This window comes from Lynx canadensis, chromosome B3 (genome assembly GCF_007474595.2).
Source record: "Lynx canadensis isolate LIC74 chromosome B3, mLynCan4.pri.v2, whole genome shotgun sequence".
NCBI lineage: Eukaryota > Metazoa > Chordata > Mammalia > Carnivora > Felidae > Lynx > Lynx canadensis.
Genome location: NC_044308.2, coordinates 133,051,187 through 133,075,566, shown reverse-complemented (window position 1 = coordinate 133,075,566; position 24,380 = coordinate 133,051,187). Strand labels below are relative to the sequence as shown.

Sequence of the window (24,380 nt, the reverse complement as noted above, 5' to 3'; positions counted from 1 at the left end):
GTGTATAACTGGAGTTGGTGGGCGGGGCCGCAGTCGGTCCTGATGTCTGCCCCCAGCCCACCGCTGGGGCCACAGTCAGACTGGTGTGTGCCTTCTCTTCCCCTCTCCTAGGGGCAGGATTCACTGTGGGGTGGCGTGGCCCGTCTGGGCTACTTGCACACTGCCAGGCTTGTGATGCTGGGGATCTGGCGTATTAGCTGGGGTGGGAAGGCAAGGTGCACGGCGGCGGGGGGGGGGGGGGCAGGCTTAGCTCGCTTCTCCTTAGGTGATCCACTTCAGGAGGGGCCCTGTGGCAGCTGGAGGGAGTCAGATCCGCTGCCAGAGGTTTGGCTCCGCAGAAGCACAGAGTTGGGTGTTTGCGCGGAGCGAGCAATTTCCCTGGCCAGAACCGGTTCCCTTTGGGATTTTGGCTGGGGGATGGGCGGGGGAGATGGCGCTGGCGAGCGCCTTTGTTCCCCGCCAAACTGAGCTCTGTCGTCCGGGGGCTCCGCAGCTCACCCTCCCTTTGTCCTCCAGCCTTCCCGCTTTCCGAGCAGAGCTGTTAACTTATGACCTCCCAGACGCTAAGTCACGCTTGCTGTCTGAACACAGTCTGTCAGGCCCCTCCGCTTTTGCAAGCCGGACTCGGGGGTTCTGCTTGGCCGGCGAGCCGCCCTTCCGCCCCAGCTCCCTCCCGCCAGTCCGTGGAGCGCGCACCGCCTCGCCGCCCTTCCTACCCTCTTCCGTGGGCCTCTCGTCTGCACTTGGGTCCGGTGACTCCGTTCTGCTAATCCTCTGGCGGTTTTCTGGGTTATTTAGGCAGGTGTAGGTGGAATCTAAGTGATCAGCAGGACGTGCGGTGAGTCCAGCGTCCTACGCCGCCATCTTCCCAGAATCCCAAGAGACTCTTAAAAACAGAACAAACTGAGGGCTGATGGGGGGTGGGAGGGAGGGGAGGGTGGGTGATGGGTATCGAGGAGGGCACCTTTTGGGATGAGCACTGGGTGTTGTATGGAAACCAATTTGACAATAAATTTCAAAAAAAAAAATGTTTGCTTGTCTTGCGGAACACTCGCAGAACAAGTAACTTGCAATCCAATATTTTACTGTATACTAAAAACCATTGAATTGTACATTTAAAAAGAATGTTTATTTTGAGAGAGAGAATGTGAGCTGGGGGAGGGGCAGAGAGACAGAACCCCAAGCAGGCTCCCCACTGTCAGCGCAGAGCCCGACACAGGGCTTGGATCCACGAACCATGAGATCATGACCTGAGCCGAAATCAAGAATCAGACGCTTAACTGACCGAGCCACCCAGGCGCCCCTTGCATTGTACATTTTAAATGGGTGACCCTTATGGTATATAGATGATATCCCAGTATGACTGTTAGGAAGTGCATCTCCTAACTTAGCCATCTCACGGGTTCTTTCTCCTGAGCGCATGAACATGCTCTGGCCTTGTCCTAGAACAAAACAGGACAAAATACAAACCCCCCCCCAGGAGCCCCCTTGCTGCCACCGCCCCAGGGTTTGTTTTTTTTTTTTTTTTTTTTCCTTCACAGCTAAGGCTCCTAAAAGGTTAGAAAATTAGTAATTAAGAAATAGTTCATTCCAGAGGACTTCAAAATTAATGGAGGAAAAATTTTTGACGTTTAATCTCACCACCCCCAGAGATAATCATTATTAATTTTTATTTAATTTTAGCATTGGAAAAGTTGACAGCTTGTGTTTTTATTTTCAAAGAGGAGTACTGTTTTTTTGTTTTGTTTTTGTTTTTTAAATGTTTATTTTTGAGAGAGGGACAGAGAGAGTGTGAGCGGGGAAGGGGCAGAGAGAGAGGGGGACACAGAATCCGAAGCAGGCTTCAGGCTCCCAGCTGTCAGCACAGAGCCAAAGCGGGGCTCGAACTTGCAAACTGTGGATCATGACCTGAGCCAGAGTCGGATGCTTAACCGACTGAGCCACCCAGGTGCCCCCAAAACAGAATGTTTTTTAAAGAAAAATATCTTAATCTCCTGTAACAGTATCAAGCATGGCAGGCTTTTGTGCATGCTTTGATTTTTAAACTTTTTGGAATTGTCTGAATCAAATGCGAGGTCATTAAAACCCAGTGCTTTGGAAGCGTTCCTGCTCATTGAAGTGTGGATGGAATCCATAAAGCCTTGTTGCTTTTTAAGCCACGCTTGTTATGTGGCTTTTGCTTAAGCCACAGCCTGCTATCACAAGAGGATTTCGGTCTTAAATATTTTAGAGTGTGTTAGAGCCCCATGCCCCGGGAAATAAAAATTTCATGGATTCCCTTCGGCTTCTGAGGACTGTTCACGACGTGTGGCTGACACTGGCTGTGAATTAGGACGTCAGCCAGTAAGATGGATTGCCTGCTCTAGAAATCCCATCGAGCTCACTTCATTGATCTTTTTTCTTTCGCCTGTGCAGAATTAGACTGGCTGAGCAACCCAAGCTTTTGTGCTGGAGCCATAACCTCTCTGAGCCAACAAACTGAAGGGGCCACAGCCCTGGTTTCTGAAGGGTCACCTCTGACAAGGTAGGTTTTTATGAAAGATGGATTTTCAGTTTTTGTCAGTGTGTAGTCTGTAGCTTAGTTTGAATAATGCTTCTCCGTAAACCCTGTGATAAAAGAGCGAATTAGAACTCTTTTCACTTCAAGCAGTGAGGTGATCTTTGACTGTTTTTCCTTACCTCATTCCTAAATTCTTTCTATTTTTCCCCCTGCACCTATTTTTCCCCCTGCGTTACAGTGGCAAGTGCAAGACACAGTTACTGCCAATAATTAAGCCCCAAGGGAAACGGCATCATTGTGATTCTTTAAGTAACTTGACTAACCTCGTTAGTAACCTTTAGAATATTGTCACTCAGATATCTCTTCAGTTGCATTTTTAGCAGTTTTGGAAAAACAAGATGCTGGTGTGGTAGAATGTAGGATAAAATCTCCTGGAAACTTTGGGGAAAGCAGAATGGCACATATCTGGACTAAGCTTTGAAAGAAGTTGTTGGGGTGCCTGGGTGGCTCAGTCGGTTAAGCGTCCGACTTCAGCTGAGGTAATGATCTTACAGTTCGTGGGTTCAAGCCCCGCGTCGGACTCTGTGCTGACAGCTCAGAGCCTGGAGCCTGCTTTGGATTCTCTCTCTGTCTCTCTCTCTGTCTCTCTCTCTGTCTCTCTCTGTCTCTCTCTCTCTCTCTGCCCTTCCCCCGTTTGCTCGTGCTCCCTCTCTCTCTCTCTCTCTCTCTCTCCCCCTCAAAAATAAACATTAAAAAAAGTTTTAAATTAAAAAAAAATTGTTGTAGATCATTGAGTTGAGAAATGAGTTCTCTTGCAAATATGGACTAGATGGTCTCATTAATTAAGATGATGAACCCTGGGAAGCCAGGACTCTAAAAGTACAAGAAGCCTTTGGAAATTGAGAATAGTTGATGCATGAGGCAGTTGTTTGTAGGTGTTTCAGTAATGCAGAAGAGCTCCTTGGAGCTTTTAAACGCAAGGACCAGAATGAAATCTTTTTTTTGGCATTAAGTGATGAAGTTTTGGGGTGATGGTGGGGTGGTCTGGAGCTGACAGCCAAGAACAAACTCTTGAAGACATCTTTGGTGCATAAAGCTGATTTTATTAAAGCATGGGGACAGGACCCATGGGCAGGAAGAGCTGCACTGGGGTCCTGATGGGGAGCTCATTATATACCCTCGGGTTGGGAGGAGGTCAGGGATAGAGTAAGTCTCTAAGGAATTTTGGAAGCAAGGTTTCCAGGACCTTGAGGGGCTGGCTGTTGCTAGGGAAATGCCGCTTATTACAGCTTAATAAAACCTCAGTTATGAGACCCTTCACATGTATGGGGGGTGGGGCACAAGCTTGGAGTAGGATTGCCAGCATATATCTCGGGGCAGGTGGGATGAGGGAAGTCGACTTACAGGATCCTCGAGGTTGGGATAATGTTAAGCCAAGGTTGTCTTTTGCCCCCAGCAAAGCGTCATCCTGGAGGCAGCTGAGCTCCTAGAGGGAGGTCACCCTGCCAGTTTCAAGGACTTGTCAATGGGTTGTAGGCAGTAAGGGAATTTCAGTTTTCATTTGCCTTAGTGTCCCACATCACCATGGCAAGCACTTAAACACTTTCTCTGTTCTTGGGGAGCCAGGCGTGTCCCAGGCACATCACACATATCCCACCTGGGGGGGCGGGGTGCCAGCCCATATTTTGCCCTCAGCTTGCCCCACCCTCCCTCATCATTAAGGACATATTGCCTTAATATGTAGGACTGAAAATAAACCTTTTATAATGTTATTTAAAAAATACTATATTTGATAAAATGACTGGTAGATTACTTTCCTTCAAAAATGTATAGATGTGGGGCACCTGGGTGGCTCCATCAGTTGAGTGTCCAGCTTCAGCTCAGGTCATGATCTTGCGGTTCATGAGTTTGAGCCCCACATCTAGGTTTAGAAACTGTTGAAATTAGGATTTCTTCACCTACTGTTGTTTTAGGTCCAACTCTTAAGTCCTTAAGGGGAGTTGTGACCCAGGAAGGCACTGCAGAGTTCCCTTTTACATATTTGCTTATTTACATAGTCTTCTTTCTAATTCTCTTTTGAAAATTACTCTGATATTGATTTTCCCCAACAGGAGCCCTCTGAAATCAGAGCCTTCGGATGAAAGTGACACTAACAAAAAGCCCAAACAAACAAGCAGAAAAAAGAAGAAAGAGAAAAAGAAGAAAAGGAAGCATCACCACAAGAAAACCAGGAGAAAACATGGGCGGTCCAGTAGCAGTGGGTCTGAGCCAGATAGTGATTCTGAAAAGGATAAAGCTTCCAGAAGCATTAGAGACAGTAAAAAGGAATCCGAGAAACCAAAGTAGGTTTTCTGTTCGTAAATACCTATGACTTCAAAGTTTGAATTTTTCCCCTCAGTTGTTGCCACAAATTAGACGTTTGAATGCCTGGTTAGCCACTTAGTCAACTGGAGTCCAAAACTCTCCAAAGAGAGCTCTACCATTAGGTTAGCATTTAGAAGAAAAGTTTCATTACAAAAAATTAGAGTCATGATTTTATTTGAGAAAAGTTATTGAGACACAGTAATGGTTGTGTCAAAATCTGATTCAGACAAAAAGTCTTTGGGGTTTTTGAAAGATGGCGGATGGGCCACGCACAGCCTGGGAATATGGGCCACTTTCCTGCGTCGTGTAGGGTCCCATCTGGGAGGGGCTGTTGGCCCCCACACTTCCGATCGCTCGCATCACCCCCACATGTGCACACACACACACACACACACACACACACTCTTTGGTTGAGGTTAATGTAGCACTCCATTGCTGCCTTTGTCCTTTTCTCCACATTTATTTAGAACCCCTGTTGAAAGTGTGGACCAGCTCGTGACCACAGTGTCTCCTTTCCTGGGGGCTTTACTCCTCCCCACATTTTGCTCCACTGTCTGCCGTGAGCGTGTTGCTCACATTGTCCCACAGCACGGCGGCTGCACAGGTGCTCACAGCTCCTCTCTGCCTCGTCTCCTGGCCTCCCACACAGGGAGGCACTTTTCCCTGTGGTGCCTGTGACAGGTGGTGTGTGGTGAAACTACCTGAGTGATTTCTCACTTCACTTTTTTCTTTCCTTTGTTCATATGGGCTAGAAGAGAGAAAATTTAAGACATACTTAAAAAAAAAAAATGCAGTGCTCTTAAGAAGTTTTGACTCTTAGGGATGATTTACTTTCATCATATGCTTAGAAGTCTCACTGATGGTCAGTGAGAGCTCTGTGTTGGAGTAAGTCTGGACTCTGCCCATAGAGTTGCCATCAGACAGGCAGATGCCGCTGTCTTCCTGGGTCCTTCTGCCATCAGACCGTGGAGAACGTTGCAGGCCTCTGTGGCTCAGAAGACACAGATTGATTTAGCTCTCTCTCTGTGTCTCAGGTGCTATACCTGTAACCCACATTTGCTCTAGGAGGGGAGAATAAGGGAATCCAGCAAAAGGGCTCTGAATTTGACTGAATTTCTGTGGGCAGGAATCACTCCCGTCTTGCTTGCCATTGTGTTCTCTCAGCGCTTGGCACAGGGCCTAGTACGTAGTAAGCGCTCAATACAGTTTTGTTACGTGAATGAGTAAATTACTGATATTTTTGCTTTCAGTATGTCTTCAAAGAAAAATACATTAATCATCGTTTCTTCTGAAAACTCACCATTAGCTACCTGTCCTTTTTTTCCTACCGTCGAGGAAAGTGAATTTTAAAGGATTTCTTGAACCCACACAGGAACTACCGTTCGAACTTGAAAGGTAGTTATTTTCAGCCTGTGCTTAGTCTCATCGGAGGTGATCTTTACAGCCTCTTGATACTTCTGTGATCCAAATGGTATTTTTAAGTTCACTGATACTTTGCAGAATATCCCCATTAAGATCAAAATCGATTGTTGCTCTCTTATTTTCTCGATCTGAACTTCTGTAGCCTCTCCCTGGGAAGATGGCCTGGAGGAATTGTTTCCATAGAGACAAGGACTAAGATACTGATGCATTGTGAGAGTATTTCCAGGATGTGGGGAAAGTAGGTTCTCAGGGGTATAGTATACCCCACGGGACTCTATTTCAGGGTGATCAAGGGGCCACTTCCCCCAAGGCGACAGCTTCGCCTGGACCTTTGTTTCCTAGGGTGACCTCTTCATCTTCAGGTGAGGCAGACCCTTCCCTGCTCATAGCCCAGACCTCGTCCTGCTTCTTGACCTCAGTACCTGGTAGGGGACGGATCAGACCTTGTCTCCTCCCCGGGAGTGGTCTGCACCCCCCCCCCCCCCCCCCAGGCTTTCCATTTCTTTCTGGAATGCATCCACCTCATTCCTTCCCTTTGCTGCCCCTTCCGGTGTTTGTCAACAGAAAACCCTCCAGGTGTTCCAGAGGGGACTATGTTAAAAATCGCTGTGTGTTGTGACCCAAGATGCTGTCATTCAGGAAATACTGATTGAAACCTACTCTGTGTCCCTGAAATGCCATTCCTTTGTATTCCCAGCCAAGAATGATTTAGAAGCCTTTAGAGTCGTTATTTCTCTCTGGGCAGAGCCAGACAGCAAAGAGAGCAAAGGTAATGCTGTTGTGACTCTGTCCTGGCAGCCTCTTGTGTGTCAGCAGCATTATGAGCTGATCTTCAGAGCAGGGAGGATGTTAGATGCCAGAAAGACTTGCCCTCGCTCTCATTTGACTCTTGGGAAGTGATTCCATGCGCATCTTGGCAGGAAGTCTGCCCACTCTCTAGTTGGTTCTGGGGGTACCGAAGGGTCTCGTCTCACAGTGGACTCTCTCTGCCCTTTTGCAAGGGGGGTCAGCACACAAGGCCGAGGCACCGTCCACAGAGCCCAGCTGTCCAGACAAGACTCAGCCCGAGCCTCAGTGATGTCTGAGGCTGACCCATTCAGAGCTGCAGCTTTGCTGTTGTTGCCAAGATTCGGCTGGAATAACCGGAGCGCTTTTGGATGAGTTAGGCTAAGCAAGGGCAGCCCGCTTGTTTACCACATACGCTTGAAATTCTAGTTACAGTCATTTAATGGAATACCTGAACAGCTATATCAGGTTAATTTCTGAGGTAGGCTGACTTCTTGGTAAGATGCTACTTAGCGTTGACAGTTTTTGCTTTATATTTTAAAGTTTTTTCCATCTTTGTGACACATGCGCCTTTCAGTTTATGCATTTAAGCACTTTGATGCCGTGCGGCGTTTGAAATGTTTACCTTCCGTACTTCTGAAAAGGTGGGCCGTGTAACTAGATGTCCCTTTTGTGCTTCACCTTCCTCTGCCCCACAGCCGAGAAGGGAACGCCGTCGCTGATACTGGGCACCGCTGCGTCTGGCTTGAGGACGTTCAGGCTCTCACAGGGGAAACCTTCAGAACAGATAAGAAACCGGATCCTGCAAACTGGGAGTATAAGTCTCTCTACCGAGGAGATATAGCAAGGTATCCGTCATGGTGTCTTTGCTGATTTTCACTGGTGGGAAGTAACTTGTCTCCCCCCGCCCCCCTTGAGCCCTCTCTGCATCGTCTCTGTCTGCTCCCATCCCTTCTAGATTCCGGGGGGTGGCCCCCATTGCCGAGGTATTGACATATGTGTCTTATCTCTCACATTCTGAAATGAAAGCTTAAACCTTGAGGTCAGGATCCAGGTCTCCTTTGTAATAGGTTTTTAGTAAATATTTGTTGAACGAGTTACTCTAAAAATACCTTGAAGTAATTGTGACAAACTGTCCAGAAACCATTTGGTCTGATCTGTATGCCATTTTTTTTTTTAAAGTGTTTGTTTTTGAGAGAGCGAGAGACAGAGGGTGAGCAGGGGAGGGGCAGAGAGAGAGGGAGACACAATCCGAAGCAGGCTCCAGGCTCTGAGCTGTCAGCACAGAGCCCGACGCGGGGCTCGGACCCACAAACCATGAGATCGTGACCTGAGCTGAAGTTGGACTCTGAACTCATTGAGCCACCCAGGTGCCCCTGATCTATATGCCGTTTTTAAAAGTTATGAAGACTTTTATTTATCTCTCCCCCACGTAAGCCATTTAAAAAAAAAGACATTAAATAGTAACGACTTTTTCAAAATGTTTCTAGTGTACATCACCAGATAAAAAATGGGTGATGGTGTTTGCTTCAGTAATTAGTTCATTAAACTTTTCTAGCCTGCCAATCAAAAATATTTAAATGCTTCTTAAATCCCTTAGACACTTAGTAGTTATAGGACACTGTCGGGACACAAAGAACAGTGACACCCAATCTCTGTTCCCAAACAGCTTACAGGTAATGAAAATTGAAGGTAGAGAATATTGGAATATAAAGCCAAGGGGAGACCATTATCGTTCTTTATAAGCTGATTACTTTTTAAACTAAATGTCAGTTTCCATTACTTTGCTGCACCTCCCAATTTTCATGGTTGCCATTCATCATGACGTTACTCCTCACCACATAAGTGATTCCAACAAAGATTTCCTTTACGATGTGTTTATATCCATAAGATTTTAGTGCGTGTTTATAGCTGCGTACTGTCACGTCTGAGAGGCATGACTGTTCAAGTGTATGCATATATTTTTGAGTTATTTTCCTGCTCCTCAAAGTCTCGTTAGATTTTCCACGCCACAGACGTGGGAGGACCCAGCCAAAGATGGGGAGGCCAGCGCGCACCGGCCCAGCCTGCTCTTTCACTCCCGTTAGCCTGTCTGACCCTCCAGCTGCTGTGTGAGGAGGGCCGCACTCTTCTTTTCCGAACGAGGAAAGCAACCTCAGACAGGTTACGTAGCCTCCGGAGATCATACTGCCTGGAAGCAGCTTTTTTGGGAACCTGTGTTCCTCGAACCAGTAATGTTCTTTTGCTGTCCCCAAGTAAAGATGGGCCTGGTTGTCTGGTAGCCTGTGTTCTAGATTGGGAAATGGGCTTTGCCGTTGACTAATAATGGAATCCCAGGTGAATCCCTTACCCTGTCTGAGCCTCTGTTTCTTCATTTGTTAACTCCTGCTGGGTCTTGCACTCAGATATCAGAAATAATGGATATGAATTAGAAATCGGTTTGCAAAAATAAAGAGGCATTATTTATTAATAGATGAAAAGGGAAAAGTATTCACAGTGAGTGGCTCTTAAATCTGTGCTAATGAATGGCCCAGACCTTAGGAAGAGAGTAATGAGACCAGTTTATTCATTTGAATTGCAAAGATACTATGGGAAGGGCTTGGGCGTTGGTGTTATTTTCCAGTTAATTCCTAAAGTTTAGGAGAGGTAAGTCTTGACCGGATTAATGGCTGTACAGCTGTTAAATGTCCACATCTCGGAAGGTATTGATCCCACAGCATTGTGAGTTGGTCAGAGAACAGGGGGTGTTTTGTCAGGCTGTGAATTTTCACACTTAGGGGCAGTGACAACTCAGGAGCATTGAGAGGACTTGGCTAGCACTGTCCTGTGAGGACCAGATGAGGGCTTGTGGGTATTTGGCTTGTGACAGCAGCATGGTCACTGTCTTTTAAGCTTTGCTGGACCGTCTTTGGAAGGTGGGTTGGCAACGTTCTGTGTGACTTGGGAAGGCAGAGCCAGGACCAATGAGTGGAAGTTCCAGAAAGACTGGGCTCAGTATCAGAGCAAATGTTCTCATCGTGGGAGCATCCCAGCAGTGACCTGGTGTGTGTTAGAGTATTGTAGTGAACGGGACCTAGGGTTTGTGTATAAGAGTCAGAATTACCTTCGGAAAATGCCTTAGGACTAACATCCTGGCTGTCAGTGAAGTTCAGCTCAGTTTTAATCCATTTTTGGAATGGATTGTTTCTTTGGCTGTATACCAGATGAAATAGTTGGCTTATGTTTAAGAGCCAAGTCTTATAAAATAATAATAACTTAAACTTATCTAGTCCTTATTATATGGCTAAGGACTTCAAATTTATAAACTTTTTTGATCGTCCCTGTGTTCTATGACATGGGTACCATTATTTCCGTTTCACAGATGAGGAAACTGAGGCACAGACAGGTTTTTGGTTTTTGTTTGAAATAGCTTGGTCAGGGTCATCTTGTTAGTAAATGATGGGGTTGGAATGTGGACCCAGGTGACTGCCACCATGAGAGCCATGTGTGAATTGAAGTCACTGAAAGAAAGGCAAATTTATTATTGCACAGCTCACTCTGGGACTCAGAGCCACTCAGTGGATTCAGGGCAGAATTATATGCTTGATTTAAATATATTCTTTTCCCATACCCTGTCCCTTTTTCTTTTCTTTCTTCCCTTCTCTTCCCTTCCCATCCCTCCCTTTTCCTTATAGCTGAATTCATTTAAATTAAATGTCCATTGATATCCTTCACTGAATCTCCAATAATTCCTTCTGGAATTATTCAGGTAAGACCAGCTGACTATTTGATAAGGATTTTACAGGAAACATGCCTTCCTTTGGAGGAATATTGCATTAAATTACATCCTAGGTTTTGCCCAATTAAGATTCTATGACAAGTGATAAATTAGATAAAACCCAAATAGACGGACGTTAACTTAAATGAGGGCTTACCCCTCCAGTGGGCCAATTTAAAGCTTTACAATAAAAATGATATTTGCTAAAACTAATGGTGTGGCAAAGTGCTTAAAGTAGGGAGGAAAGCCTGAAGCCATAATATCAACTCTTTTTAACATTTATTTATTTTTGAGAGACAGCGCATGAGCAGGGGAGGGGCAGAGAGAGAAGAAGACACAGAATCCGAAGCAGGCTCCAGGCTCTGAGCTGTCAGCACAGAGCCCTACACGGGCCTCGAACCCACGAGCCTTGAGATGATGACCTGAGCCGAAGTCGGACGCTTAACCGACTGAGCCTCCCAGATGCCCCTAATATCAACTATTTTTTTTATATATTATTATTATTATTTTTACATTTATTTTGTTTTTGATTGACAGAGACAGAATGTGAGCAGGGGAGGGGCAGAGAGAGAGGGAGACACAGAATCAGAAGCAGGCTCCAGGCTCTGAGCTGTCAGCACAGAGCCTGACGCGGGACTCGAACCCACGAACTGTGAGATCATGACCTGAGCCGAAGTCGGACGCTTAACCGACGGAGCCTCCCAGGCGCCCCTAACATCAACTATTTTTAAAACTATTTTCACATATCTGAAAGTAGGCACTTGATATATATCAGTAAGATTCTTTTTTTTCTCCTTTATCATTTTCATCTGTTATAAAGTGCAGCTCTTAAAATCGGTTTTACAAAATGCACTTTAACATCAGAAAACTCTGTAAACATTTTTTAAGAGATTATGTGAATGTCGTAATACCGTTCATTTTTAGTGAAAACAAAACAGTCATGAAGGGGAGACCTTAAAATTGTTTTGACCACTCTATGGACTAGGCTGGGGAGAGACCGTCAGGAAGTAACCTAGGAGGGGCCAGGGGAGGCGATAAAGAGAACGGGCGTGTGTGAGCGGTGAGGGAGGCTTCTCAGGCACCTGTTGACTATGGGGAGGCAAAGGAGCTGCTGGGCCTCGACCAGGAGATGGTGGAGACAGAGCTTTCTGGAAGAGGACAGTAGACAGCGGCAGCTCTCTCCTCCTCATGCTGCTCCCCACAGCATTAGGTTAACGAAAATTAAAAAAAAAAAAAAAAAATACAGCACCAGTTGAAAGAAGCTCGTATTCCCACCCTCTGCGTTCTGCCATTAACATCTTGCTGCCCTCGCCTGATCCCATATTTATCTGTTCGTCTGTCCTCTAACCCACCTTGTTTATTTGATGCCAGCATCAGTATGCTGCCCCCTCCATGCTTCAGAATGCATGTCATTAACTAGCATTCAAGATTTGTTTCATTTTTTTCTTTTGACTTAAAATTTGCATACAGTGTAACACACAAATCTTCATGATACACCTGTATAATCCAGCCCCCTATGAAAATATAGAACATTAACGTGACCCCGCAACGTCTCCTCACGCTCTTTTCCATTCCGTCCACTCCCCATCTCCCCAGGGGCAGTTGCTGTTCTGATTTTTTCCCCATCATTAACTAGCGTTGCCTGTTCTGGAATTCCGTCTAAATGAAATCATGGAGTCTGCACCCTTTCGTGTCTGGCTCCTTTCACTCAGTGTGATGTTTTGGAGATTCAGCCACATTGTGGCATTTATCGGTACTTCGTTGCTTTTCGCTGCCGGTCGTCTTCTATTGTGTGGCCATACCGTTGTTTATCTGTTCTTTCATTGCTGAGCGTCTGGACTCTGCAGTATTTGGCTGTTATGAATAGAGCTACTGAGAATATTTGAGCACAAGTCTTTGTGTAGAAATGCAGTTTCCTTTTTCTTGGGTGAATACCTAAAATAGAATCGCTGGGTCACAGTTGGTAAGTCTAAGTTTAGTTTACAGACCTTTCCCCGAAGTGATTGTACCAACTCACATTCTCACTAACAGCACATGAGAGTCAGTGTTTAATTTTAGCAGTTCTGGTGGGTATGCTGTGTATCTCGTAGTTTTAACTTGCGTTTCCGTCATGACTAATGGTGTTGAGCAGTTCTGCGTGTGCTTATTGGCCATTCATGTCCTCTTTGGTGAATTCCTTCCAGATCTTTTGCCCATTTTTTACTTGACTGTTTGTATAACATGCGTACAGAAAAGTGCACACTTTCCCTTAGCTTTTGTGCAGATACTCGGTGGTCCTGTGTTTGTAATTCTGGGGACACCTACATGTCCCATAAAAGCATTTTAGAACGCAGACTCTTTTCCCCTAGAGTAGAAACTAGCCAAATGTAATTTTGTCCAACATACTTTTGTTTCAGGACTAAAACTACAATTTTAGCCCTCTCCATTTTCTTCTTAAGTGGAGATGCAGGACCACGTTGAAGAAAAGGGACTGGTCTAGGAGACAGATGACACATTATCACCCAGGGTTTCAGTGTCCTTAGCAGTAGTGTAAAAGGGGATGAGGATTTCTCCCTTGCCTGGGTATGTATGATTGTGATGATTGATGACAAAACGTGTGGGGCAGTACTTTACAAGCTCCAGGAAAATAGAAATTACTAGAATCTGGAGGACGGGCATGATCTTAAATTCATGAGATGTTAACAAAGAATTGAAGTGTTTAGGGGAATAAGTCAAACACAGAAAAAGTTAATTGCTAATTCTCATATTTCTCTAAATAGAAACAGTTTGAAGGTGAGGTGAATTTGAATACATGCAGTTAACTTGTCTAACGAGAGCTGAGGTCTGCTGAGCTGAGCCTTCGCCTGTGCAGAGGCCGTGCACATAACGCCTTCGGTGTCTTCTTTTCTTTTGCAAATATAAGATACAAGAGGAAAGGAGACTCCTGCCTTGGCATTAACCCCAAGAAGCAGTGCATATCCTGGGAGGGGGCTGCCACAGAAAAGAAGCACTCACACAAGCATGTCGAGCGCTATTTCACGAAGAAGAGCGTGGGACTGATGAACATTGACGGAGTCGCCGTTGGCGGTAAAACCGAACCTCCCTCATCTGAGCCGGTCTCATTTATCCCAGTGAAGGGCTCGGATGATGTGGTTCCTCCTGTTACGACCTGGTTGAACCCTCTGGGGATTTACGATCAGTCCACCACGCAGTGGTTACAAGGACAGGGTCCTTCAGAGCAAGAATCAAAGCAGCCAGACTCACAGACAGACAGAGAGCATGCCCTGCTCAAGGCCAAAGTGGAGGAGTTTAACAGGAGAGTTCGGGAGAATCCCCGGGATATTCAGCTGTGGATGGCATTTGTTGCTTTTCAGGTAAGTGTCGCCGTCCCAGTTCTCTTACCGGAGTGACTGTCCTAGTTTGGGGAAAACAGATTTGCTGTGCCGCGGTTTTCGAGCCCCTGGGAGGAACCCTGGCACTGGGCGTTTGAGGATGATTAGACTGGAGCCCTCGCCCTGAACTTGGTCAGACTGAATAAATGCAGTGTGGGGTAGCGCGTGCTTCCGTGCAGAACTTGGGGGTGGGATGAGGGAGTGACCTGCTACTAGGGAGTGAGAAAGGGCTTCCAGAAGAAGGTGAAATCTGACCTGAATCTGGAAAGAAGAGTAGACGTTCACCAGGCAGGGAGATGTACCCGTGGGGTATAGACAGCGTGCAAAACACGCAGAATCCAGGGGAGAAGGTGGTGTTCACACCATTCCCTGGTCAGAGCTGTGCTGCTCCCGTCCCAAAGTACATGGCTTTGTCTTCGTCCTACTTCTCTGTTGCTGAACCACGTGTACCATTATCCTATTTTGCCTCACATTTGGCTGTTTTATTGGTAAAGTTGGCTCTTGGGAAGCAGTTTCCAAGATACTGCACCCTGGCTATTGATACGTGATCGAAGTTTGAAATGCCGGAGCGTAGACAGGGAAATAAACGCAAGATCAAACATATCAGGTGGCACAGGTGCCCCAGTAGCAGAGTTTCCACTCAAAACAAAAACAAAACAAAACCCTGATAAATGCTTATCAAGAAAGCAGGACTAACGAGTGATTCTGAGAGGTGACGGGCGGTGCGGCCCGGAAGGGCTGTGAGCGTCTCTGTCCCGGCGGTGAGCGTTTGAGGCTCCCCCACTGCCGTTCGCATTTGTAACTTGATGTTTTTGTCTGGAGGACGAGGTCATGAAGAGCCCTGGCCTGTATGCCATCGAGGAAGGAGAGCAGGAAAAGCGGAAGCGGTCTCTGAGGCTCGTTCTGGAGAAGAAGCTGGCCATCCTGGAGCGGGCCATCGAAAGCAACCAGAGCAGCGTGGACCTGAAACTCGCCAAGCTGAAGCTCTGCTCCGAGTTCTGGGAGCCCTCCGCCCTGGCCAAAGAGTGGCAGAAACTGATCTTTCTGCATCCCAACGATACAGCCCTGTGGCAGAAATACCTTTTATTTTGCCAGAGCCAGTTTAGCACCTTTACGGTGTCAAAAATTCACGGTCTGTACGGCAAGTGCTTGAGCACCTTGTCTGCTGTGAAGGACGGCAGCATCTTATCGCACCCCGCCCTGCCGGGCACCGAGGACGCCATGTTTGGTAAGAAGCCGAGGACCAGATCCCTTTGTCTGGGGGGAGCTCTCCTTTCTTTCGGCTTTCGCCAGAAATGAACACTTAGTTTTGCTTTACTTTAGAAGTGTCGACATGGATAAAACTGATTTAAACAAAAAAGCATTGGAATTCCTTGTGATTACCACAGATGTTCCCCTTTCCAGCTTCTTGGTCGGGGGCGGGGGGTGGTGGGGTGGGCATTAGAGCCAGTAAAGTTAGAGAAGTATCACTGGCCTGGAAGTTCCAGCCTTTCTGCTTGTTAACCGAGGAAACCTAGAGAAGTCTGGAATGTTCTGGCTGTCCGTGACCTTCTCTGTGGAGGTGCTTGTCTGGCCATCTCCCCCGTTCTAGGATCTCAGGCTGTGGTGTTCAGGGGGAAGCCCCAGCTGACTGGAGGTCGTTGTGTAGATGCGGTTCTTTTTTTTTTTTTTTTTTTTTTTTTAATCTTTATTTGAGAGAGGGAGAGGGAGACACAGAATCTGAAGCAGGCGCCAGGCTCCGAGCTGTCAGCCCAGAGCCCAACACAGGGCTTGAACCCACAAACTGCGAGATCATGACCTGAGCCGAAGTCGGACGCTTAAACCGACTGAGCCACCCAGGCGCCGCTGCCTAGCAGCAGCTCTTATTTTGCTGTTAACCGTTCTGGTGTGTCCCAAAGGAGGCTAGAATAGAAACTGTGTCCAGTAGTGAGCTACCGAAGGCAGCATGTGAAGCAGGAGCTGGAGAATATCACTCTTGACTCGAACCCTGGGTTTGCCCTTCCCTGGTAACCTTGCCTGTTCCTGAACCTGGTTGAGTGCCAGTTTCTCCCTCAGCACCAGTGGTATAGTACTTGTTTTGGAGGGTTATTGAGCACATTACCTGCACATTACCTGAGACAGCTCAGTGTGTGGCACACAGCAGGCATTTATTTGATCAAACCCTTGCTATTTCTGTTACCTTCCAAAGATAGAAATATATTGCTCCAGAAATAATAAGCACTTGCCACGCTGACATAGAGTCTCATGTTTGATACCGTTCGCGGTATGCTCATACAGCTTAGTAGTATTTAGTAAATGGAATTGTACCACAGTTGAGACAAACCAATGTCTTCGAGCATGGAACCCTGATTTGCTTACAGCTGACTCTGAAGAGATGATGAAAGCTGCCGATGGTTACTGCCATCTAGCTTTCGGCACACATCTCTGCTTTCTGATGACAATCTACATCATCCTTTCCCGAGAATTTTTCGTGGCATAATGAGCTTTGAATATTTGATTAACTGTTCAGACCAACCTTTTGCCGTCTTTTCCTATAACATATGTAGTTTTTGTCAGTATTTGTATTCCACGATGGTTTCATATAAAAATTGGGATAAATGTACATCATTTGATTACAGTACCATTGTGAATCCTTTTAATAAGGACATGTGTTATTACAGCTTTGAAATTACCACAGTAACTAAATTTGGAGAAAAGATATTCTCGGTGTGGAAATGCACATTTTTGTTTATTTTTTATTTATTTTTAGAAAGAGAGTGTGAGTGAGTGTGCACAAGGAGGGTAGGGGGCGGGGGGAGAGGGGAAGAGGGGCAGGGGGAAGGGCAGAGGGTGATGAGAGAGAGAGAGAGAGAGAGAGAGAGAGAGAGGGAGGGAGGGAGGGAGGGAGGGAAGTGGAGGGAGAGAGAGGGAGGGAGGGAGGGAGGGAAGGAGAGAATATCTCAAGCAGGTTCCATGCTGAGCCCAGAGCCCGATGTGGGGCCTGATCCCATGACCCTGGGATCATGACCTGAGCCAAAATCAAGAGTCGGAGACAACCGACTGAGCTACCCAGGAGCCCCAGAATGCATGCTTTGGAAGCTGTGTTCTTTCCCTTTGATGCTGTTAACAGGAGTCTCCCTTCTGTCCCCGTTTTCAGCTCTCTTTCTTCAGCAATGCCACTTCCTGCGGCAGGCTGGTCACTCTGAGAAGGCGGTCTCTCTGTTCCAGGCCATGGTCGACTTCACCTTCTTCAAACCCGACAGTGTGAAAGACCTGCCCACCAAAGGACAGGTGGGGGTTCTGGTTGCGTGGCCCACCTCCCTCTCTCCTCCCTCTCCCGTTCTTCTCTCTTCTGGGGGCAAGTGTGGATCCTGGGAGATGGTGCTGGTATTTTTCAAATATCCTGTCCTCCTTTGTATCAGTCTTGCTGAGAATTATTTCTCAAGAGTATTGTGGTGATCCAAGGAGAATTCCATAATGAAGGTGGTGAAACATGGAGAGATGAAGGATTCCCCCCCCCCATATAAAGACTCACTATGTCCCCCCTTTTTTCTTAGGAGCTTTGTTTCAGTGCTCATTGTCCTCACCAGGCAGAGAAGCAATTGTTACGCTTCTGAAGTCACATCTTAACTCTGTCCTACCTTCGTGCATTTGAAATTCGGTCTTACATCATTTCCCCAGTTAACATTTCCACCACCTAAGATCTTCGTGGGAATTGCAAACGCTGTTACTTGGTGGTGGTTTGTCAACACATGTCCTAATGGGGGATCTGTTATCATTTAGGTGACACATGAACATTGCCCATATTTGTGATGTTGAAGCAGTAAAAACATTCTACCACAGAGCCGTATAAGAAAGCCTTCCTTTCCCTTTTTCCTTGGAAGAAATCTCAGTTTCCTGCTTTGCGAAGGGGCTCTGGTGGAAGATGGGTAGGATAGCTGAATTTATGGTGAACTTAAACAGAGGTCTTGAGAGGCTGAGGTCTCCATCTTGTGGAATGTCCGTGAATTGCATTTGAAGACTATTTTTATCATCATTATTTTGATCTGTTTTTTCCTAGGCAAAATTGGGTTAAAGAATATTGGTTAATATTAGTATAACTGATTAGCAGTATGATAAGCCAGATAACATTATTTTAAGACGTGCTTTGCTATTTTAGGAATATGCCATGCCGTAGACGTGAGTCTCAGCTGACTGCGGGGCACAGGGTGTGTGCTTATGGGGGCAGGATCAGAATGGCCCTCATTGCCGCCCTTTGCCGACACTCACTGTCTGTGATGAGGACAGCGACTTGTGGGGAGGGCACTGCCCGGGACTGTGAAGCGTCAAGAGCCACTCGCCCAGAGTGTCCACCGTTGCACACTCTGGAGATTTTAAATATTAGTAGCACATGTAGTCTCAAAGCACTTGCAAGGCAACTTTGAAATAAGGCTTTTTCTTTGGTGACGTACCATATCTTTATAACTGAGAGACCTCGTTACCATACACGGCATAACATCAAAGAAGCAGAGTCTGGTCTGTTTCAATGGGATGAATAAATTGGTTATCACCGTCACACTTAAAAAAAAAAGATACACTTCTTTTTCTAGAGTGACTTTCTTCGATCCCTCCTGTAACAACAAGACCCGTGGAGAGGGGGGTGGTCTTCCCAGCTCCCCTTCCCGAGGCGGCTGACGGGCCCTCGGTGCGGGGACGCAGCCCTCTTCCTAGTGTGTGTGGTGCTCCTCCAGGCTCAGGCTGGACGGTCCTGCGGCTCCTGGGCCGTGGGCCACCTCGTCCTCTTCAAAACGTTTCTTATAAAAGCTTCCATTGAGCAAGTCGTTGGTTCACTTTTAAAGTCCTTATTGTCAGCTGATGAGACGATTGCTCTCCTGTTCGTGGCTGTGATCACTTCTCTTCCACGGGGAATTACTGCACTGAACTGGGGTCCACACACAGCGGACCTAATGCCCCAAACGCATGAGAGCTGAGGTGTGATCCCAGGGCCTGGCTTTAACACGCAGGCCATTTTCTTCACCAGATGCCTGCCATGTGCCATTCTCTGCTGACAAGCGTTTATTGAGTCCCTACTATGTATTGGGCACTGTGCCAGTTAGGAACACAGAGTTGAGAGGTCATGCCATCAGGAGCTCCCAGGCTGTCCTGTTGAAACTTTGAATCAATCCCCTTCCCCACAGAAGGTCTGGAAAGCAACATGATTTCAGGTATTCAGGGGCCCAGTGGCTTTAAGGGAACTGGCAGTGTCACTGTTCCCAGTTAGACTGTTCTACAGCAGGGTCAGAGCTGGGAAACCGTTCCTCTCCCACTCAGCTGGAGGCCCTTCTCGGTGACCATGGCTGGTCTTTTTGTCACTGGTTCTCAGAAGTGGTAGCTCGTCACTTTTTGCCGTATTGTGTTCGTTGTAAGTCACTGGGTCCAGCCCTCGCTCAGGGGTGTGAAAGCCACAGGGCAGGGGTCAGGGTCCTGGGGGGCTATTTTGGAGGCTGCCCACCACACTACGTAATTAGTTTTTTCTATTTTGGGGATGTATCCCACATCTACTAGGAAGACTGATGGCGAGCAAGATTTCTGCCATGAGCCCCTCTTACGCCAGTCAGAACGCACTTTGCTCAGTGACTCAGCAGTTTTGTACAACTTAGGCTAACCTCCATATTTTCAACCTGAACAGGTGGAATTCTTTGAGCCCTTCTGGGACAGTGGGGAGCCCCGGGTTGGCGAGAAGGGCGCCCGAGGCTGGAGAGCGTGGATGCACCAGCAGGAGCGGGGCGGCTGGGTGGTCATCAGTCCAGGTAAGGCGCCTCTCAGGATGCGTATGCCTCTGCCTTTTTCTTCTGGAATGTGTTTTCGTATCTTCATGATTATTTCTTTATATGTGTAAGCTGTTTATTAGTCCTGAAGAACATTGAATGTCAAAAATACGTCAAGTGGTTGCATTTGGAGAATAGACTGTCCTTCACCCTTAGGGTGTTTCACTCAACCCCCCAGGCCTTGGGAGGGTTCGAGTTTCTTTCCAAGGGCAATAATTTTCATTTTTCCTTTTATAAGGTTGCTCCTGAAATCCCCCCTCTCCCTGCCCCATTTAGCGTGTACTTAAGTCAGTCTTTCTCTTTCCTTGGCAGTGGACAGACCAACAAATCCTTTGACAAACACTTGCCTGTTTAGGAATACTGTGAAACACTAACTAGCATTTGTGTAACTCATTCTAAGTGACCCCAAAGCACGTTCCAGATTTACACCCTAAGACACCACTGTCCAATAGAAACATAATTCAAGCCACAAAAATAACTACATTTTCTAGGAGCCACATTGAAAAGGTAAAATGGTGGGGCGCCTGGGTGGCTCAGTCGGTTAAGCGTCCAACTTTTGCTTTCGTCTCAGGTCATGGCCTCATGGTTTCGTGGCTTTGAGCCCCTCATCGGGCTCCATGCTGACAGTGCGAAGACTGCTTGGGATTTCTCTCTCCCTCCCCCTCTCTCAAAAAAATAAATAAACATAAAAAACTAAAAATAATAATAAAAAGGTAAAATGGTGAAATTAATGGGAATATATTTTGTTTAACCCAGTGTGTCAAAACCTTAATATTTCAACATGTAACTAATAATTTAAACATTGAGATAGTTTGCATTTTTTTTTCATACAAGCTCTTTGAAGTCTGGTGTGTATCTTACACTTTCTAGCACATTTCAGTTCAGACTTGCCACTTCCAAGGGCCCCGTAGCCGCATGTGCGCGGCTGTCGTACTGGCCAGTGCAGCTCTCAGCTCCTTGGGATTTCACACCCTGGTTTTGTTGAAAGTGCAAGGGGGCCCCTCCTCACACACGTCACCCTTCTGGCCACGGCGTCTTCACCTGAGGAACGAAAACTCTGGATTAGCCGCGGTCAGTGTGTCTGTGCAGTGCTCCAGGCCGGGTGGCCTCTCTGGCCCTTCAGGTGCCCGGGGCAGCTTTGCTGGGGGCAGCGCCATCAGGGAAGGTCACGCTCGCTTGGCTCAGCTACTTTGACTCTCCCGGAGTGTTCTCTCCCAAAGAGAACTGGAAACCTTCTTCAGGCTCGCCAGGGGTTCCTATATGAAGAAAAATGACCTGCAGGGCAAAATGCTTGTAGGTGTTACCCTCTTAAGCCAGTGAGTCTGCAAGACCCATGAAGGACCAGAAAATGGAAGTCTTTCTGGTGGTAACTTCTCTTTGAGTTACCAGCTCAGCATGCCTCTCTGTGTTTCGGCTGCTTTTTTGTTTTTGTTTTAATGGGCAAGACTCTTAAAATGCATGGAATTTATGTTGTAAGGTTTACCATGTTCTGTGAGAAGAAAGTAGAATTCTCATAGCAGTGTCCAGGGACCAAGTTAACATTACTTCTCTGAAAAGTGCTCAAAGGCCCAATAGTTACTCATAATCAGATGTGAAGTTTGTTTTCCCAGAAAGGTAATGCAAGTGGTAAAACCTTGATTTTTAATGTCAAGTTACGGACATAAGTTGGCGTTTCCGTTACAGAGAATCTTCTATTGAGTTAAATGAATTTAGTGGGATCCTTCCAGAAAACCAACAGGATCAGAAGAAAGGCTGACCGTTTCTTGTTTCCAGAAAAATGAAGTGATAACTATTCTTTGTTTTTGCTTTATTTTTAAGTTTTCTTGTCCATCTTGACAAGGTCGGCATTTAGAGTGTAGTTGGTATTTATCATTGATTCTGAGGTGTTTTTTCTTCATACATCACAGCTTATTTCTTCTCTCTCACCCTCACTTTCTGTTAGTCTGTGTTGTTACATATTTATATATGTCTTTCCAAAACCATGTAATCTGTTGAATTTCTAATGTAATAAGTTCAGGTATCTAAGTCTGATGTGTGACTCACAGGTGATTTCTCTTAATGGTGAGAGGTTTTCAGTGTGGTTAAAGGGTTACCTTAAATGTAAGTCTTTAGAAGAAGGTGATAAATAGTTAAATTTTACCTTTCTTTGATAACTCAGGAGAGTGTTTAGATAGAATATTGAGTTTATTTTATTTATTAAAAAATTTTTTTTAAACATTTTTATTTCTGAGAGACAGAGAGCATGAGTGGGGGAGGGACAGAGAGAGAGGGAGACGCAGAATCCCAAGCAGGCTCCAGGCTCCGAGCCGTCAGCACAGAGCCCAATGCGGGGCTCGAACCCACAAACTGTGAGATCATGACCTGAGCCAAAGTCGGACGCTCAACCGACTGAGCCATAGATAGAATATTGAGTTTAAAATGCAAATGTACAGGGGCTCCTGGGTGGCTTAGTTGGTTGAGCATCTGACTTGGGCTCAGGTCATGATCTCACGGTTTGTGAGTTCAAGCCCCACATTGGGCTCTGTGCTGATAGTGTAGAGCCTGTTTGGGATTCTCTTTCTTTCTCTCTCTCCCCATCCTCCACTCGCACTCTTTCTCTCAGAATAAATAAATAAACTTTAAAATGCTAATGTACACATCATGCCTTTAAATTCTCTGGAGTTCTTGTTACTCATTTAATTTGAAATAGAGATTCACAGGAAGTTGGAAAATACACAGGGAGGTTTTGTGCCCCCTCCCCCCGCCCCAGGGCCCACCAGCGACTGTGCAGTCGTACAACCTGGAAGTGACCCTGGGGCGGTCGCCTGTGTGCGCACGCGCGTGCATGTGTGCGTGCGCGTGCGCACCCGCGCATCTCATGGCTTGACGAGCTCTCATTTGCTTGCGTGTTTGGCGCTGTGCAGCCTAATCGCAGGCGTGGTTTCCTATAACCACCCCCGCTGTCGGAGAACGATTCATCACCACCGGGCTCCCTGATGCTGTGCCTGAAAGCCACGTCCGCCCCCACGACCACCGCAGAGGACCACTGATCTGCCCTCCACCCCTGTTATTATGTTGTCACGTTATTTTACACGTTAGATACGTGGAATCATAGGGCGTGTGACTTTTTAAAACAATTTCCTGTTGTAAAATACACACAAAATTTACCACTTAAAAAACATTTTTAAATATATGGCTCAGTGGCATTAACTACATGCATACTCTTGTGCAACTGTCTTCACCTCTGTCCATCTCCTCAACCTCCTCATCTTGCCCAGCTGGCACTCTGTACCCATTAGGCAGTAACTCCCCATTCCTCTCCCCACCCTACCCCACCCGGCTGACGGCCACCATGCTACTTCCTGTCTCTGAATTTGACTATTTTAGGAACCTCAGATAAGTGGGATCAGACAGTACTTGTTGTGTTGTGACTGGCTTATTCCACTTAGCATAATGTCTTCCAGGTTTGTCCAACGTGTAGCATGTGTTAGTACCTCCTTTGTTTTTTTTAATTAAAATTTTTTTTACTGTTTGTTTTTGAGAGAGAGAGAGAGAGAAGACATGAGCAGGGAGGGGCAGAGAGAGAGGGAGACACCGAACTCAAAGCAGGCTCCAGGCTCAGAGCTGTCAGCACAGAGACTGATGAGGGGCTCGAACTCACAAACCGTGAGATCATGACCTGAGCTGAAGTCAGACGCTCAACCGACTGAGCCACCCAGGCGGCCCTCAGTACCCCCTTTTTAAGTCTGAATGGCATCCGCATTTTACTTATCTGTTCACCTGTCCACGGACACTTGGGTTGCTTCACCTTTTGCAGCTGTGAACATGGAGTACACGTGTCTCTGAGAACCTGCTTAGAGTTCTTCTGCACGTGTGCCCAGAAGTGGCAATGCTGGATCATGCGGTAGTTTTAAAAACTTCTCCGAGGCACTGCTATGTTGTTCTCCAGAGCGCTGTACCATCTTCTATTCTCCCCAACCTGTGCACAAGGGTTCCAGTTTCTTCACATCCTCACCAACATTTGTGTTCTGTGTGACTTCTTAAGATTGACTTTTTTTTCACCTAGCATCATTCCCCTGAGATCCGTCTGAATTGTTGCACGTGTCCATAGTGTATTCACATTTACTGTGAATAGTAGGTGTAGACAGATCAGCTCGTTTCACCTACTACTGCGGGACATTTGGAGTGTTTGCGGGGCTTGGCCACTATGGATAAAGCTGCCGTGGGTGTTAGTGTGCAGGTGTTAGTGTGTACGTAGGTTTTCATTTTTCTGGGATCAGCACCAAAGACTGTAGTTGCCAGGTCTTTGAATAAGTGCGTGTCTAGTTTTATAAGAAACTGCCAACTGTTTTCTGCGTGGCTGTACCAATGTATATATCCTGTTTGTTTATTTTTAAATATTGAACTTTTCTCCT

The 24,380-nt window shown here is 46.5% G+C and overlaps 1 protein-coding gene across 6 annotated transcripts in view; it reads left to right on the top strand.

Annotated features, from left to right (window-relative positions):
* The window catches only part of NRDE2 (NRDE-2, necessary for RNA interference, domain containing), a 57,285-nt gene that overhangs the window by 16,821 nt on the left and 16,084 nt on the right, over positions 1-24,380 (top strand). For 5 of the 6 annotated variants that reach the window (XR_003969662.2, XR_003969661.2, XM_030319773.2 and 2 more), the window contains exons 2-8: positions 2,416-2,524; positions 4,612-4,842; positions 7,771-7,920; positions 13,732-14,182; positions 15,023-15,428; positions 17,337-17,470; positions 19,848-19,968. Coding sequence is in view for 3 of the 6 variants with exons in the window: in XM_030319773.2 (XP_030175633.1) it covers positions 2,416-2,524; positions 4,612-4,842; positions 7,771-7,920; positions 13,732-14,182; positions 15,023-15,428; positions 17,337-17,470; positions 19,848-19,968 (1,602 nt within the window). In the remaining 3 variants the exon portion in view is untranslated. The remainder of the gene's footprint in view (positions 1-2,415; positions 2,525-4,611; positions 4,843-7,770; positions 7,921-13,731; positions 14,183-15,022; positions 15,429-17,336; positions 17,471-19,847; positions 19,969-24,380) is intronic. The other variant, XR_003969663.2, reaches the window with a different exon arrangement.